The sequence below is a fragment of the Lepidochelys kempii genome, chromosome 10 (assembly GCF_965140285.1).
Source record: "Lepidochelys kempii isolate rLepKem1 chromosome 10, rLepKem1.hap1, whole genome shotgun sequence".
NCBI classification, from domain to species: Eukaryota; Metazoa; Chordata; order Testudines; family Cheloniidae; genus Lepidochelys; species Lepidochelys kempii.
Window position 1 is genome coordinate 46,226,455 of NC_136389.1, and position 18,596 is coordinate 46,245,050.

The 18,596-nt window shown below is 42.2% G+C and overlaps 1 protein-coding gene across 4 annotated transcripts in view; it reads right to left on the bottom strand.

The window, feature by feature from the left end:
• Positions 1-409: 409 nt before the first annotated feature.
• The window catches only part of ZNF592 (zinc finger protein 592), a 95,887-nt gene continuing 77,700 nt past the window's right edge, over positions 410-18,596 (bottom strand). For all 4 annotated transcript variants that reach the window (XM_073363249.2, XM_073363251.2, XM_073363252.2 and 1 more), the window contains exons 6-9: positions 15,670-15,945; positions 13,440-13,552; positions 4,796-4,931; positions 410-1,547 (exon numbers count right to left, since the gene is read on the bottom strand). In XM_073363249.2, coding sequence (XP_073219350.1) covers positions 1,050-1,547; positions 4,796-4,931; positions 13,440-13,552; positions 15,670-15,945 — 1,023 coding nt within the window. In that variant the 3' untranslated portion in view covers positions 410-1,049. The remainder of the gene's footprint in view (positions 1,548-4,795; positions 4,932-13,439; positions 13,553-15,669; positions 15,946-18,596) is intronic.

An 18,596-nucleotide genomic window follows, 5' to 3' on the forward strand; every position in this document is an offset into this window, starting at 1 on the left:
TCCAGCTGGGGAGCAGGCTCGGGGTCTTGGTCCACTCTGCATGGCTCCCGGAGGCAGCGGCATATCCCTACTCCGGCTCCTATGCATAGGGGCAGCCAGAGGGCTCCACACGCTGCCTCCACCTGAAGCGCCACCCCCCACAGCTCCCATTGACCAGGAACCACAGCCACTGGGAGCTGCAGGGGCAGTGCCTGTGGACAGGGCAGCACACAGAACTGCCAGGCCACACCTCCACATAGGAGCTGGAGCGGGGACATGCTGCTGTTTCTGGGAGCTGCTTGAGGAAAGTGCCATCCAGAGCCTGCCACCCTGACTCCCTCCCATGCCCCAAGCCCCTGCCTCAGCAATGATCCCCCTCCCGCCCTCTGAACTGCTCGGTCCCAGCCCGGAGCACCCTCCTGCACCCCCAACGCTCATCGCTAGCCCCACTCCAGAGCCCACACCCAAGCTGGAGCCCTCCCATACCCTAACCCCCAATTTCGTGAGCATTCATGGCCTGCCCTATAATTTCCATATCCAGATGTGGCCCTCGGGCCAAAAAGTTTGCCCACCCCTGTTCTAGGGCAATGAAAAAGCCATGGTTTGCATCTGCTGCATGATGGAAGAGTATTTAACGTAGGTTTGTACTGTCCTGACAAGTGTATTTGGTTGACACACAGTCTTATGGATTTGAGTGATAAAGCAGAAGGTTGGAAGGGGAATTTAAATATTAGAAGAAAACTAAAAGAAAGGAGGCAAGGCTAGCGCTCCAGGCAGAGGCAGTACATACTCAAGGAAGAGAGCTCATTTTCAGAAAGAAAACTGCAGCTTCAGAAAGTGCTCCTGCATCCTTAGGAGTCAGACAAGTTCCAGTGGGGATTCTTGTCCTGCTTTCTCTTTTCACCTCTGATCTGGCAGAGATTCAGTGCTATGGAGGTGGAAGCAGTTTTTATTTCCCTTACAAATTAAAAAAGTTAATGGAAAGCACAGTCCAGCCCAAGAAATAAACAGGATATTTCAAAGATCTGCTTGATTTCCACCCAATATTTTGAGTAAAAATTTTTCTTTTCTTAAATCTTAGTAGCATTTGAATGATTGTTCTGAGAATTGCTACTGGAATCCTCCATGCCACACCTCTGACTGTGTGCACAAAGCACTGAGTCACTCTTGCACATTTTGCATTTCAAACTATTTTCTTCTTCCACTGTAGTGTTCATTTCTCTATTATACTCTTCATGTCCATTCTCATTTGTCTCTGTCTGTAACTTTTCCCTTTCCTCTTCCTCCTCCTCCTCCTCTTCTTCTACTGGATCTTTTACTTTATGAACAATAAAGAGGTGCCTGTTCAGAGAGATGTGAGATGTATAACACAAGCCACAGAGCAAGCATTGAGCAGTGGAGTTGTCCGCCTTGTGCTGAGGTATGTGTTCCTGAAATTCAGTACTGATATCTGTTGCAAATCCACATTTAGCACATTTCCAATGTGCCTTCAGTTTTTTGGCTGGTGGAACTTCAGTGGTTTCCATCTGTCCTGGAGCATCTGCAGACACTCTCTTTGGAGATTTTGCCTAAAAAAATGTTTAAAACGTCTTTATTATTATATCCACTTAAGAGCAAGAACTTTGGCTTGCTGAATTGACTGACATGGCTACAACAATACTGGTACCTTTCCCAGACCCAAAGAAGGACTCTGTGTAGCACAAAAGCTTGTCTCTCTCACCAATAGAAGTTGGACCAATAAAAGATATTACCTCACCCACCTTTTCACAGTTAGAATTAAACAGACACCATACAGTTTAAAGGAACATGAAGGACAGGTTAAAGGCTCTCTGGAATTATCTGAAGGAGATGTAGCGGTGTGGTGCACCAGGGCAGTGAGTTCTATGCACATGGGTAGAACAGAAGATGCAAAGATGAAAGTGGGAGAAGGACACAGGAAACAGCTGCTTGAGGTAAGTGCAGGCTTAAGGAAGGCTTGGGAGGAGTTAGAAGGAGAGTAAAGAGAAATGAGAACAGGGATGGAAGACAGGTCTAGAGCTCTGAAGGGGGAAGAATTTGAACTTGATGTGGAAGACAAAGGGGTTTGAAAAGGAATGTAACGTGATCAGAGGAGGGGGGAGGTATGTTATTTTATCGATAGCATGTGGGATAGACTAGCAGGGTGAGAGGTAGAGAGGACCATGGAGGAGGCTGAAACAGCTGAGGAAAGGGATGATCAAGGCATGGAGAAGGGGTTTGGTCAAAGGGCTTCTCTAGAGACATTGTTAAGGAAAAAACAGCCTGATTTGACCAGCTGGACTGGGAAAGGGAAGAAGCTGAAGATGGCAAAGATGAATGGAAATAGGTAAGGCTGCAGAGGAGACTGGAATGTAGTCCCACTGAATGCCTGCTAGAATCATTCTCTCCTCAGCGTGTGATCTTAGGGAAGAAAAACTGCTGGAAGCTCAGCCAGCAGGAGCAAAGACAAGCAGCTGAAGCAGAGAACTTGAGATGTGATGACATCATTCGCTCCTGGCAGCTTTTTACAATTTTTACTCTGGACATTTTCTTCCCTCTGCTGATCGGCTGTTTGCTCCAGCTCCTTCTCAGCCTCTCCACTTCAGCCTCCCTCCCTACTCCTCTCCCCCTCTCATCTCTCTCAGCAGCTAATCCCCTCCCAACAAAACCCCACATGGCAAAATTATAAACAAAAGCAAAAGGAACCAACAAAATAACTCGCACTATCATGTCATTTGCATACTATCACAATGTTCATTCCGCTTGTATATTACATCCTTTCCACCCAACCTTTTGTCTGACTTATCTATTTAGATCTTAATCTCTTCGGGACAGGGACTGTCTCTTATTCTGCACTGGTACTGTACCTAGTACACTAGAGGTCTGGATCTGGGTTGCAGTCCCTAAGCACTACCCCAATGCAAATAAAAGAAACAACTGCAACTACAGCTCAGCACAAATCTACCCCACTTTTTAAGACTGTAACAGTTAAAAAAATATAATGAAATTGGTTGAATAATTTATACAACAAATATAACTTACCCAGCTCTAACTAGGGGAAAGAAGCAGCCCTCTTTCTCCTATTGCAGGGATATTAAAAGTATTTCAATAGGAAAAAATAGTCCTTTTAAAAATGGAAGTGATGAGAGAAGAAAATAATGAAAAAATTCAAGCTAAGTTATGTTTGGGGAAATAATTTAGAATACAAATATTTAATGGAAGGGAGAAATTTGTGTGTGACAACAAAGTAAATTGGACCTGAGACTGCAGTGCAATATGGTTGTGCAAAATAAAATAAAAAATTCCTGGACTGTGTTTGTTATAGACTAGAAGGTGTAGACATTAAGGAGACGGTATTATTTAGAGTGTACATAGCTATAACTAAGAGTAATGAGATAAAATACAGAGAATCTTTAGGCAGAGATCTGTGGTTCAGGAGGGGGAGTGCTCCACAATCAAATTCCTGGACTGTGTGAGTGTGTACAAGAGAGGTGCACAGGCGTTGAGGGGGTTTTGGTGTCTTCTGTTGGCTTCTTAATTGAGCGTTCAAGCCAGAAAACACTGAGTTTGTACATTCTAAATACAGAGACCTCAGGAAGTGAAAAAGTTAAGGCTCGTATATCATTCTTAATTCACCCATAGGGCACATACATTTGATATTTTGGATTATTGATTAGACTGTTAAATATTAATTTACTATACAGCAATGGTTCCCAAACTAGGGGTGCTGCTTGTTCAGTGAAAGCCCCTGATGGGCTGGGCCGGTTTGTTTACCTGCCGCGTCCCCAGGTTCGGCCAATCGCAGGTCCCAGTGGCCGCGGTTCGCTGCTCCAGGCCAAGGGGGGCTGCGGGAAGCGGTGGCAGCACATCCCTCGGCCCGCGCCGTTTCCTGCGGCTCCCATTGGCGGAAAACGGCGAACTACGGCCACTGGGAGCTGTGATCGGCTGAACCTGCGGATGCGGCAGGTAAACAAACGGCCCGGCCCGCCAGGGGCTTTCCGTGAACAAGCGGTGCCCCTAGTTTGGGAACCATGCTATACAGCGTATTCCATGTGGGAGAGTCATTACCACTATAAATCCATTAATATTTGCTTCCAAAGTTTGAGGTTTTAAAGATCAGCCATTTTTAAGGTGTGACCCATCCCACCTACCAAAAAACAAAAAGGAAAACCAAATGTGAATAATTGTTTATAAGGTGAGAAAAGGTATTTTACTTACCCACTAACTTGATTGCTCCTTAACAATAATTTTAAAACGGCTGAACAGAAACTTTCCAGAAAAATTCTACTTTTGGCAAAGCCCCAGTATGGAAAGTTACAGCAGTAAAGCAGAATTCTGTTTTTTCCATTAAAATTATGTAAGAGTGAAAACGGCGGTATAAATTTTGCCTCCCTAACTCTGAGTTTTGGTTCAAACACAATACTTCTGGTTGTTCTCTGACCTACACTGTTAACTAAGACAATACTCTTGTAAATAACCCTGGCTGCATACACTAGTTTCTAGGATATAGCTCAAAAAACCCTGTAAGTATATATAGAGGTGGCCAAACTTAATAACCCTCCAAGCTGCATAAGATAATCTTCAAAAGTTTGAGAGCCACAAGACATGCCCAACCTGCCCCAGAGGGCAGTGCCTGTTGGGGCGCAGTTCTTGTGCCCTGATGCCCCCTGCGAGGCTAAAGCCCCGAGTACCACCACCCTGCTGTAGGATATAAACCCCAACCTCCCCCGCAGTCTGGTAGGTGGATAATGTGGGGGCGGAGGGGGGTAGAGGACTTCACAAGCCACTATTTATTTTTCAGTATAACCATGTAAATTACTTTTGTTGAGTCACACTCTGGAGCTTTTGCTTTGGACATCTGGGACAGGTCTGGGTTTTTGATGCCATGCATAAGGCTGATGTGATTCTCCAGCATGGAAGGCTGAGGAAATGTCCGATTTTCATCTGTGCAGAACCTTAAAAACATAAAGGAAGAAAGTTACTAGCGAAGTGAAAAGCACATTTCTGCTGATTTAATTGTAGGCAGCCTGTTGGTAATGCAGAATTGTGAGTCAGTAAGAAATGTCACTGGCTACAGATAAAGGTGTTTTTAGTCTCCGAATTCTGACTGATTAGATCATCTCAGAAGATGCAGGAGTGCTCCCTACACTACATAGCATTTTATTATTTATTAGTATTTCTGACAAAATACTTCATCTACTTAAAGTTACGTTTGCTACAGTAAGTAACCAGCAAGATTCCCAAGTATGAAAGGTACTGAAATGACAAATAATGAGTATCAGAGAGTAGCGGTGTTAGTCTGTATCCAAAAAGCATCAAGGAGTGTGGTGGCACGATAATCCGTTCTTTTATATTCCAGTAGCAAACTAGAGGCCCCAACTGAGATCAGGGCCCCACTGTGCTAGGTCCTGTACAAACAGTCCCTGCCTCAAAGCATTTACAATGGATAATGATTGGCTGCCATGATGAATTGAAGGAACCATCTGTGGGCACGGTGTATTGTGATGTGAAAATACATGGCTTGGAGGTCGAGGACTGAGAATCAGTCTCCCCGTTCCAGTGCTAGGATAATGGTGGAGAGGGTAACCATCTTGAAGTGTAGCAGTTTGACAAATTTGTTTAGGTTTCAAAGGTCTAGGATCGGTCTTCACCCACCAGATTTCTTTTGGATCAGAAAATAATGGGGATAAAAACCCTACCGCCTGTGCTGAGATAGGACTGGCTCTATGTCTCCCAGTTGCAGAAGGTGGTTTATTTCTTCTTGTAGAATGCATACATGAGAAGGGTCCCTGAAGAGGGACAGGAAGGGAGCAAGGGTGGGTGGGATAGATAGGAATGGGATGGACAATCCTTCCTTGATGATCTTTAGAACGCACTTGTTGGAGGTAATTAGCTGCCATGATGGAAAGAAAGGGTCTAGATGGTCACCAAACTGGTGGGATGTTGGAGACAGTTTTTGTGACTGGACCAGGGGGAGGGTTCTCAGGGCCTCAACCACACCTTCAAAATTGTTTGACCAAAGATGTGTGAGAGGTAGCCCCTTGAGGAGTTGTATGTCTATGCTTGGTAGGGGATTTCTGTCGTACTGTTGATAGGGAGTGTACTGTGGTGGTCAGGATTGCAGGCAGGTTGATATTTCCCCGGTTGTCTCTTCAGCGCTAGTGGGTAAATGTTGAGAGAGTGGAGAGTTGCTAGAGAGCCCTTAAGTGAGTGTAGGGATTCATTCATATGCACTGCAAATAATTTTGGGCTCTCAAAGGTAGGTTCTCGATGATGGTTTATACCTTCTTAGGGAGGCTGGACATGTGCAAGCAGGATGCCTGCCTCAGGACTACGGCAGTTGCAATGGAATGGGCAGCAGGATCTGTGAAGTCCAAGAAAGTCTGTAAAGCTCTATGGCCCAAATGGTATCCTTTGGATATGAGTGTCTGGAGTTGCTCCTTTTTGTCATCAGGAAAGTCTTGGCAGAGTTTCTGTATTTTGGAGTAATTGAGATAATTGTATTTGGCCATGAGAGCCTCTTAGTTGTATATTCAGAATTGGAGCATAGCAGATGAATAAGCTTTGCAGCCAAATAGAACCAATTGCTTCCAATCCCTGTCATAAGGGGTGGATCGAGGTTGGCATTGACAAGTAAGGAATCTGGAGCGGGGCGAGAAAAAAGAAATTCCATGTCCTTTGCAGGACCATAATATTTTTTTGTCTGCCCACTTGCAGGTTGGTGGGATGGACGCTGGGTCTGTCATACCACCTTGGCAGGATCGAGAAGGGCCTCATTAACTGGGAGGGCTATTTTGAAGGAGGAGGATGTCTGCGGGACGTCGAGCAGTTTATACTGTTGCTCTTTCACTTCCTCCAAAGGAATCTGGAGGGAGTCTGCTATCCTGCGAAACAGCTCCTGAATGTGTTTAAAGTTGTTGGCTGACGTAGGGGGTGGAGCCAGGATAGCCTCATCAGGGGAAGAGGGGGAGAAATGGAGTGGCAGTGGAACTTCTTCCTCTGTTTTTTCTTCCTCGTCCACTATAAGGAGAGGCTCAGTCTTTGGTGGTCGAGAGACGGATGGAGATGCCCAATGTGTAGGCCTTTGGCTTTGCTCCATGGGAGGCCTCTCAAACTGTGCTCTGTACATGGCCCACGGATCCCAGTATGGCCAATGTCAAGGGAGTGGCACATGGGGTTACATCCATGGCAGGCCATACCAGGGCCCTAGTCCGGTTGTGGGGATGTATAGAGGACTCCTTTTCTGTCTGTCCCGAGTATGAGGGTGGGACGGAGTACTTATTAATTAACCCAGAGTATGTAGTAATACTTGGGGGTGGGGTGGGGGGAATAGCTGTGCATCTCTCTCTATCAGTGTTACAGAGGGCGAACAATTTATGAGTTTACCCTGTATAAGCTTTATACAGGGTAAAATGGATTTATTTAGGGTTTGGACCCCATTGGGAGTTGGGCATCTGAGTGTTAAAGGGAGGAACACTTCTTAAGTTGCTTTCAGTTAAGTCTGCAGCTTTGGGGTATGTGGTTCAGACCCTGGGTCTGTGTTGCAGCAGAGTAGCGTGTCTGGCTCAGCAAGACAGGGTGCTGGAGTCCCAAGCTGGCAGGGAAAGCAGGGGCAGTATTAGTCTTGGCACAGTTGGCAGTCCCAAGGGGGTTTCTGTGATCCAACTCATCACAGTGGCGTAGAATATAAATTGTTCGCCCTCTATAACACTGATAGAGAGGTATGCACAGTTGTTTGCCCCCCATCCCCCAGGGATTAATATATACTCTGGGTTAATTAATAAGTAAAAAGTGATTATATTAAATACAGAAAGTAGGATTAAAGTGGTTCCAAGTAGTAACACAGAACAAAGTGAACTACCAAGCAAAACAAAATAGAACACGCAAGTCTATGTCTAAGAAAACTGAATACAGATAAAAACCTCACCCAGTAAGCTTCCTTTTACAGACTAGTCTCCTTCTAGTCTGGGTCCAGCAGTCACTCACACCCCCTGTAGTTACTGTCCTTTGTTCCAGTTTCTTTCAGGTATCCTTAGGGGTGGAGAGGCTATCTCCTTAGCCAGCAGAAGACAAAATGGAGGGGTCTCCCAGGGGTTTATATAGACTTTCTCCTGTAGGTGGACACCCTCCTCTCCCCCTGTGTAGAATCCAGCTACAAAATGGAGTTTTGGAGTCATGGACAAGTCACATGTCCATGTATGACTGAGTTTCTTACCAGCCAAGCCACATGCCTGGGAAAGCTCACATGTGGATTGGCATCTTCAAGATCCATTGTCCATTAAGTGCTTCTTGACTGGCCATTTAACTTGCACGTTCCTTTCTCGAGAGACTGACCAAATGCTTACTAAGGCTACTTAGAAATAAAGCCAGTACACAGCCAATATTCATAACTTTGAATACAAAAATGATACACGCATACAAATAGGATATATAGATTCAGTAGATCATAACCTTCACAGAGATATGTTACATGGCAAATGTAGCATAAAACATATTCCAGTTATATTATTCATATATACACACACACACACATTCATAAGCATATTTCCATAAAGCCTTATGGGGGGCACCATCACAATAGCATTTTACACAGACTTCACACTGATTTTCCACAAGTGTACCTGAGTACACAAGGTGCAAGGCCACGAAGTGTTAGCCAACATTCATGTTTGGTTAGTCTATACCATATTATATGAATCCCTGGTTAGCTGTAAGAGCTAAACTGACTTATTTTTCCTGAATTCTGTTCACTCATGCTAAGCTGCATCCCACAATACGCTGCAATAGTACAACTGACCATAAACATATAATAAATTCTATGTCTTAGTACAAGCTAGGGAGGTACCTTCACAGACCAGTACCTGGAATTGTAGTGTCCAAAACAAAAATAAAGAAAGGTACAGAACAAGTTAAGGAAATGGGATAAAATGATGGGCTGGATTTTAATGATAGGTAAAGGGTTTTGTAACTTGTAAAATCATCCTATAAATACTCCTAGCTGAAATGTGTAACTTTGGGAGCACTTTGTCTGTGTAAGATGAAGGTAACAGCACTGCACAAGACAGCTTCCCAGAGACTGGTATCACATTGAAACTTTTCCCTGTACTATAGCATTATTGAGTTTTAGTCATAAACCTGACTGATACTGGCTATTTTGTCTCTTGAATATCAGGGTGGATAAAAATCAATGATTTAAAAAAAAATCAGATGTTTTTAATTTAAATTGGATTTTTTTGATAAAATGCTTTTTGAGGGAAAAACCTATCTATAGTTTTAATTAAGATACATTATAGCTCAAAGATATCTCATCACGGAATAGGGATTATAAATTCTAATTCTATAGTATGAGACAATATATTCATGTAATGTTTAAGAAAAGTTTTGTAAATGAGTTCTAATAATTCACCGATTAGAGACCCAATCTTAATGGGGTTCCAGGGGCTTCGGTATAGATTATTTAAGTTACTCTATCTACCCAAAGGGACTCAGTGTTCAGTCTAGAAGATACCATCAGAGATGCTTAGTTTTGCAGTTCTCAAACCATGGATGTGTGTCTCCAGAGATAACGTGCTTGTTAACAGCAAAAATGTTTTTAAATAAATACATAATATATAGAGGTGAGAAATGACAGACCTCAACCCTACTGACCCTCTGCAAATTTGTGTATACAGAGTTAATCCCTTACCTCTCTCTAAAAGTGCAAAGTTTCAAAAAGTTCAATGAATAGAAGATTGTTGGGGACGGAATAGATCTGGACAAGGAGAAGAAGTCTGGAGATGAATGTGAGAAGGGAAGGAGAGGCAGGAGAAACAAAAGTGAAACTGTTTGAGCAGCATATTCCAGAAGTCTTGAGGTCTTTCTGAGTGCAGCCTTCCTTGATTTGAAATCTACCATACCATTCTCTCACTAGAAGGGAAAACCTATAATGGCAGCAGGCCATAAAAGAGACCCAGTTTGGGAATATTTTAATGAAGTTCATCTACCTGTAGGTAAGACAGACATGTGTGAAAAATGAAACCAGTGCAACAAAGAAATGCAAGGCCTGGTTGCCCAAATGAAACATCATCATGAGAAGCGTTCCTTCTCAGGAGGAAGTTGCGTTGAAGATGATGAAAGGAACATGTCTGAACATGCAGAATCTTCAGGTTGGTAAACTTTTTTATTTTATCCTTCTTTCTTAAGGACTGCCTGTCTTCCTTCTGGACTATTCTTCAATTCTCATGTTTGAGCAAAAAATATAGGTGTTACTCTATGGTACTATCATTTTAGATACAGTTGTGATAAAAAATAAATAGCTGAAATAGGCAGATCTTCCTTTTACAATTTCACCTTTAAAGTAGTACTGAGCGTCAGGGAATGCAATGAGCAGTACTAAATGAGCAGTATGGTAATAATAATTAAATAACTGCATTGACTTAGGAGACTCTATCCTCAACATACAGGATTCTGAAGACTATCCACCTTCAAGATCACCATCATTTTCTATAGTTGCAGAGTTATCTGCCAATGATAGTGTTTCAGTCACATCATGTATGTCACATAGCCACAATATATCACCTGTAGTAAAAAGGAAAAAAAATCTCCGTCATCCAGAAACAACCACAGATAAGTTGGTGATAAGAACCGGCACATTACAAAAAAAGATAATTGTTGAAAAAATTGCCCGGTTTCTTTATGCAACAAACTCTCCTTTCCGTATGATTGAGAACCCACACTTCATTAACATGGTTCAGTCATTAAGACCAGGATACAGTCCACCCAACAGAGCAAATGTCACAGGCAAATTGCTGGATAAAGTGTATGAAAGAGAAATTGAGCAGTGTGCAAAAGGTCTAGAGGGTAAAATTGTTAACCTGAGTCTTGACGGGTGGAGCAATGTCCACAATGATCCTGTTGTATGTGCTTGTGGGACAACAGAAGAAGGAAACGTCTTCCTTACAGATACAATTGATACATCAGGAAATCCACACACAGCAGAATATTTACAAGAAGTAGCAGTAAAAGCTATAACAAACTGTGAAAAAAAATTCAAATTTCTATTACGCAGCTTGGTCACAGACAATGCTGCAAATGTATCCAAGATGAGAAGAAATTAGTTAGAAGAGAGTGAAGAGCGTCCCAAGTTAATAACATACAGTTCCGGTGCTCATTTGATGCACCTCCTAGCCAAAGACTTCAGTGTTCCAGAAATAAAGGCTAATGTTGTTGAAATTGCAAAATACTTCCGTAACAACCACTTTGCAGCAGCTGCTCTGAAAAAAGTGGGAGGAACCAAGCTAACTCTCCCCCAAGACGTGCGATGGAACAAGAACTGGCCTAAACTGATGACAGTTTGTGAACAAAATCATGAAAAAATAGATGGCACTGTCACAGCCAAAGTGCTCAACGTTGGGCTTAAGAGAAATGTTGAACACATGCTGAGTATCCTGAAGCCTATTTCTGTAGCCTTGAACAAAATGCAGGGAAACAGCTGTTTTATTGCTGATGCTGCTGAAATTTGGAAGGAACTGAGAGAGATCTTTTAAAAAGATGACAGAGTTAAATTACAAGCATTAAAAAAACAAATGGGACAAGCACTGTCTCCAGCTCATTCTCTTGCAAATATTCTCAATACTCAGTACCAGGGTCAAACCTTAACTGCTGAAGAACAGGAGTTGGCTATGACACTGACATCTGGCAATCATCCCTCCGTAATGCCAACTATAATAAACTTCAAAGCTAAGGGTGAACCATTCAAGAAAGTTTGCTGATGATGTTTTAAAGGAAGTCACACCAGTGAACAGGTGGATGTCACTTAAGCACTTGGATTCAGAGACTGTTGAAGTGATAATCTCACTTTTAACAGCAGTAGCTTCTTCTGCTGGCGCAGAAAGAATATTTTCTTCTTTAGGAAGAATTCATTCCAAGTTGAGAAATCATTGGGGACCCGAAAAAGCAGGAAAGCTTGTTTTCTTTTCCAGATTATGAACAAACAGGAAAACGAAGGTGAAGACGACAGACTTAGCTGCAGAAGCCAATATTTTAAGTTCCTCATGTTGACCTGGCTGACACAGTCAATTTAATTTTTTTTAAAAAATATTTCATTTAACTATTTTAGCTACAAACAATTTTAAGAAAAACAAACCTGATTTTAAAAAACTTGAATGTTTAACTCAATTCAAAAAATCATATGCTTGTTTTGTTAAAATATTACATGTTTGCTGTTGAAGAAAAAAATCCAGAACATTGATGTTTTAGTTAAATAAAACTATTTAAATGTCTGTCTGGTGATGTTCTCCTCCTAATACAGCATGGCAAGAAAATCCTCCAAATATTAATGAGTAAGCTGTTGAATTGGAGATAGTTCACCTCCCAATGACTTCATAAATATCTGCTTCAATTACTTTTGGTAAATGAAATAACCAATCGTTCATTTTCTGTTATAGCTGTAAAACTAATCTGAAAAGTTTTCAAAATAAATCACTTTAAAAATGTATAGTGTGTACCTTCTAAAAATGAAACCTACATCTATCTCTGAGTTGTGAAGAATATGTATTAAGGTAACAATCAACAGCAGTGCACTTTTATGTAGAAATCCATGATTAAAGCGAGTTTTCCTGACTAGTGATTTAAATCGTGATTTAAATCAATTTGATTTAAATCAAATCCACTCTGTTGAATACATTTCAGAATGAACCAAAGGGTGGCCAAGCAACTGACCATACAATTTATCAACAGGAGAATCAGGCCCAGTGTTTCACTGGCCATTCTGCAGGTGTGTGAGACTGTACTCATAGATACATCTGTAGAACTCAGTTTTAAACCTCACCCCAAGTCTCCAGGAACACTGCAATCAAAACGAAAGACCTATCTTAGCGAAAAAGTCACTCATGTCTAACCTTTTCCTCTTCTTACTCTTCCACAGTGTAATTGGAGAAAGTACAAGGAAGTGTTATTTACTCCTTCTCATAACACAAGAACTGGGGGTCACTAAATGAAATTAATAGGCAGCAGGTTTAAAATGAACAAAAGGAAGCATTTCTTCACACAATGCACAGTCAACCTGTGGAACTCTTTGCCAGAGGATGTTGTGAAGGCCAAGACTATAACAGGGTTCAAAAAAGAACTAGATAAATTAATGAAGGATAAGTCCATCAATGGCTATTAGCCAGGATGGGCAGGGATGGTGTCCCTAGCCTCTGTTTGCCCAAAGATGGGAATGGGCGACAGAGGATGTACCACTTAATGACTACCTGTTTTGTTCATCCCCTCTGGGGCACCTGGCACTGGCCACTGTCAGAAGACAGGATACTGGGGTAGATGGACCTTTGGTCTGATCCAATAGGGCCGTTCTTATATTATGTTCTTATGTAATTTACATTCTAGAGTAGACAGGAGAAGACATGATCTATTACAAAGGGCTTTTAAACATGAAAGATGAATTAATCTGTGGGAAAGCTTGGAAAGCAGTGTTAGGTACTCACCAGCAAGTGTAAACTTTCTTTGCTGTGTCATGGTTATTGCGAATATGTCTGCCCAGACTGCTGAAGTCGTTGAACGAATGCTCACACTGCCGACAGGGATATCTCTTCACAGACTAGCAGAAGAACAGAAACATCTTTTAACAACTGAAGCCAGCTAGCTCCTTTTGTCTACTTGACTCAAATGAAGGGATGAATAGCAAGGGAGACGCACAGTGCCTACACCCAGAGAGAAACACCTTTAACTGAGGTACCTCAAAAGAACAATTTCAAGATTTTTGGGATCCCCAAGTTAGCCAGCCTGAAAGTGGGCTGTCCTCATTGATCTCACCTTTAAACAGGTAAAGATCAGAAGCAGCTCAAGAACAATCTGACTTTAAAAAAAAAGTATTATTAATTACTTCTGCTACTGGGTACTGATTTAACTCTCTTCACTTATTGGTGACAAGAAGAAACCTCCTCATGCTCCTGAAGAGAGGGGGGAATTGATGAGAGTTTCCTCCTTAACAACAGAAGACCACCCTTACTGCTGAAGGAAGAAGATCTGGTTTAACTAGAAGACCTGTAGGGATAGGACACCATTATCTGCAAGCCCAGACAGCCACCTTGGAGTCAAGAGATAAGGTCCTTGATAGAAAAAGAGGCTGACTTCACTATAGGATTCTACGTGAAATTAATCCACTGACCACCACCGCACTCCTGTGCCCATCCTACACCCAGTCCTCTCAGAACTATGTGCTTCTCTGGTCCGCACCAGCTCTTTGTGCTAATGCTGGCAGGGGAGAGGGAAAAGTATCACCTTCTCCTGTCTCCTCCCTTCTCAGAGAAAGGGATGAAAGCAGGCACTGGCAAGACTCAAAACCACCTACCCATTCTCTTCTCCCAACAGCAGCACCAGGAAAAACAGCAGGCCCAAGGTAGCATTAGCATCACACTATGAGCCATATCCATTAATGACTCCAAATCCCCCTATACATTTGTTTTCTATCTGGCATCCTTCACGGTGTAAATCTGTTTGGGATTACACCCTTGTTATCATCTGCATTTGCCAGAGTTAAATCTCATCACATATATTAGCTCATTTCTAAAAAAACAAAAACAAAAAAATCTTCAATACTTAATGAGGATTTCCATTCCCCACGTTGTGTTTATCAAATGGGACAATCCACCACTCCCATCTTTCCCCTTCTTGTATTTATGAATTGGGACAATCCAGACCTTCTTGGTCGCTGTTCACAGGGCTCCAGTTACGTGTGACGCAGCACATTAATGACTCAGTACATTTACCTTGAGGTATTAAGAGTTTGGCTGTACACGAAAACCTGGCCTATGTTTCGTCAATGAGCTGGTGCTAGCCCTGAAATGCCCATTCTAACACTAATCTGTGTAAAAACCCATGTCAATAGAACACAAGATTTTAGGCACACAAAAGTGAGAAAATTCAGATTTATGGTTCCTAAAGCAACCTCACCTCTGCACCTTGCACAAATTCATTACAACAGAGTCTCTCAGGGTTAGATACCTAAGAGCAGACAATTCCCCATACTGTTTAGCAAATAATAAAATATATTGAGGAAGTGCCTTTTCCTCTTCATCTTTAAATGCATATATAGATGGAGGACAGTCTCCATCTGAACAACAATGTTGCTTCCAATTACTTTTACTCAAATTGCTATCTATGTTGTGCTGAGTTGATTAGCAGAGTGGAACTGCTATTGTCATGGACAGATCACAGTGCTAAGCGAAGAGTATTGGCAGCTGCTGAGGGAAATCGCAAACACAAGCCAACAGCAATCAATACAAAACCTGGAATCCCAGCCAGTGGAGCTGTCAGACCAGTGACTAGAACAGATACAGCTCTCCATTCATTTACCAAAGTATGTGAAAAAGGAAACTGGATGTGACATGCAGTGAGGGAAGGAGCAGAGGAAAGGGTGACATGCCAAAGTATAGATCATACTATTCAAATAGACCCAATATGCTGACAGCAGGTCAGGTCAATGTTTTGTTTCTGGCTATACTTTCACTCCAACAGTGCTGGTGAACAGCTACTGGGTTTCCATTTGATCAAAATATTAATGACTAGTAGTTCTATTGCCAAAAGCTTATAAACAGGAAGAAACATGCCTGAAATACTTAGTCCTGCCTTGAAATGCAGGGGACTAGACTAGATGACCTCTTGAGGTCCCTTCCAGTTCTATGATTCTATGAAAGGTATCATTTGGCTCCTTACCTTTCCATGGCTTTTCTTCATATGGGACACATAGTTTTCCCGATCAGGGTTCCATTGTGAACACTCTCTACAAGTCCAACCAACACTTTTCAAGATGGGTTTTGATTCTGAGTTGTTTTCCACTCTTGTGTCCTTCCTTGGCAAAGCAGTGTGGGAAGTACCATTGGCTACTGACAACTCCTTTGGTGGTGCAAGAACTTGGCTGCTGGACGTTGTCTGAGGCTTCTGTCGAAGGTTAGAGACATCCTCAGGATATGGGGGGACCCCATGAACAGCCTGATTAGTAATAAGGGAATTGAGCATCAGAATCAAAAACAGTTTAAATAACATAGCACTGAGGTACTCCTAAATCCCCACCAAGCTTCTGCCCCTGAAATAGGCTGGAAAGTTCTGCCTGACAGAAGAGTTGTTCGAGTAGCATTGCTAATAATTTACAAAAATACAACACTTCTATATTTGGCTCCGCATCTTGAGATCGTAACGTGCCTTATGAGCATGAATAAATTAATCCCCACTACCCTGCTAGGTAGGTCAGTGTTGTTAAACCATTTTTAATATGAGGAAATTCAGGCACATGGAAGTGCAGTGACTAGAGCGCAGAGCCAGTAAAAGAACCCGGATCTCATAATTCCCAGTCTTGTGCCTTAATCTATTCATTCAAAGGCACAAAAGGTCTTCAAATAATTGGTTCCATTTTCTAATCAGCAAGCAAAAGCACTTTACAATAGTTAGCTAACGGTACAAACAACATTTGGAAGATCATTAAGTGGTCCACCGAGACCCTCAGCAGTTTTCAAGTGGTGCGTGGAAAAAAAGTTTGAGAACCACTGCAATACAGTATGAACAACTTGCCAGGTGCATTATGGGGATGGGGATTTGCCACTCCCCATGTAATGTGATGAACCAATACAAACAAAATAGGATGAACCAAACCCCTTCTTTTTATATAAATGTAATGTACAAGGAAAGTAATCACAGAAAATATGAAATACCAGTAGAAACAGAAATGTTTCTAAATGGAATAGGTTTCCCACTTTTCAATCTGTCCTCATCAGCTCTTTAAAATCTTCCCTCTTAGTTACACGTGAAATATTTAAAACATTTGTGCTTTTTTTTTTGCTTCAATATAAAACAACTGCCAGTCAACCTGTGACATTACTGACATAACCTGTGACCGTATAGATCATTGTTGCAACCACTGTTATATATCTGCAGCAAATATTGTACAAAGGTTGTCGTGTAAGGTGTCTATGGAAAGGTTATGATTTGCTGGGCATGATTATGCTGTCTGTATGTGTGTATCATTTTTGTAGCTGAAGTTATGAATATTGGCTATGTACTTGTATCTCAATGTGTTTTCATTCTAAGTAACCTCAGTGAAGCACTTGGTCAGCTTCTTGAGAATATTCTCAGTAAGTGCCCAATCAAAAAACACTTAATTAACAATGGACTTTGGGAGACGCCACATCTGAGCTTTCCTGGGAACGTTCAAACTAACATGTAAACAATGGAGTTGGCCTGTAAAGAACCGAGTCATGCATGGACATGTGACTTGCCCATGTGACTCCAAACTCCATCTTGCTGCTGTGATCTTCCACGGGCAGAGAATATAAAAGGCCTTGAAAACCGCCCCGTGTTGTCTTCAATCCTGCTTCTGACCTCTAGAGAGACTTTGCTACAATCTGAAGCTCTGAACAAAGGACTGAATGATCCATCCCAGCTGTGGATGTACTCCAGAGACTTGATTTGAACCTGCAGTTTACTCCATCACTGCTACAAGCCTGAACCAAGAACTTTGCCATTACGGTTTGTAATTGATTCCATTTAGCCAATTCTAGCGCTCATCTATCTCTTTTTCATTTTATGAATAAACCTTTGGGGCTTGGTCCTTTGGGATTGAGAGAACCTTTTTTCTTTTACTGCTGTATTGTTTTTAATAACCAGTCATCCCCATAGCAAGTGGCACTGGTGGTGATACTGGAAAACTGGAGTGTCTAAGGGAATTGCTTGTGTGACTTATGGTTAGCCAGTGGGGTAAAACCAAAGTCCTTTCTGTTTGGCTGGTTTGGTTTGCTTTAATAGTAAAGGAACTCCAGCTTTAGGCTGTAACTGCCCTGCTCTAAGCAATTTGTCCTGAATTGACACTCTCAAGGAGTGTCCCACCAAAGGCAGCATTGTTTTTTTTTTTTTTAAATACCGTCTCAAGAGATAGAACAAACAACAGATGAGATACCTGGCTGTATCATTACCTGATCTACCTAAAAATGTCAGTGCTGTAAAAAGAGAGGTTACTGATCTTGTCTAGTAACTGGAGTTCTTTGAGATGTGTGATCCCTGGGTAGTATTCCACTGTGAGGGTATGCATGTCTTCCATGCACCTGAGACAGGAAGATTTTTGCATGAAGTGTCTGTTAGGCTTTGTCTACACTGGCAAGTGAAAGGCAAAACTTTTCTTTTTCAGGAGGTGTTAAACACACACAAAAACAAAAGTTCTGTCGACGACAAGCACTGGTGTGAATAGCGCTTTGTCAGCAGGACCGCTCTCTTGCCAACAATGCTAATGCCGCTCGTTGGGGGTGGAAGTTTTTGTCGTTAAGAGAGCTCTTTCCTGCCGACAAGCAGCAGCTACTCCATGCGCCTTTTAGCAGCATGGCTGTAGCGGCACAGCCATGTCACTAAAAGTTGCGTAGTGTAGACATAGCCTTAGTCTGTACCCGCGCTCCTCCTCTCCTCATGCTCCGGACTGAGGGCAGAAGGGGTGATGTGGACCAACAGCCAAGAGGTTCTTTCTCTACCACAAGTAATAAGTACAGAATCTGAAGCAGAGAGAAAGAAGGGCGGATAGTGGAATACAGATAGTGACCACAGAACTCAAAAACTCCACTTGCTATAAAAGGTAAATAATGCTGCTTCTGTGAGTGCTGGTT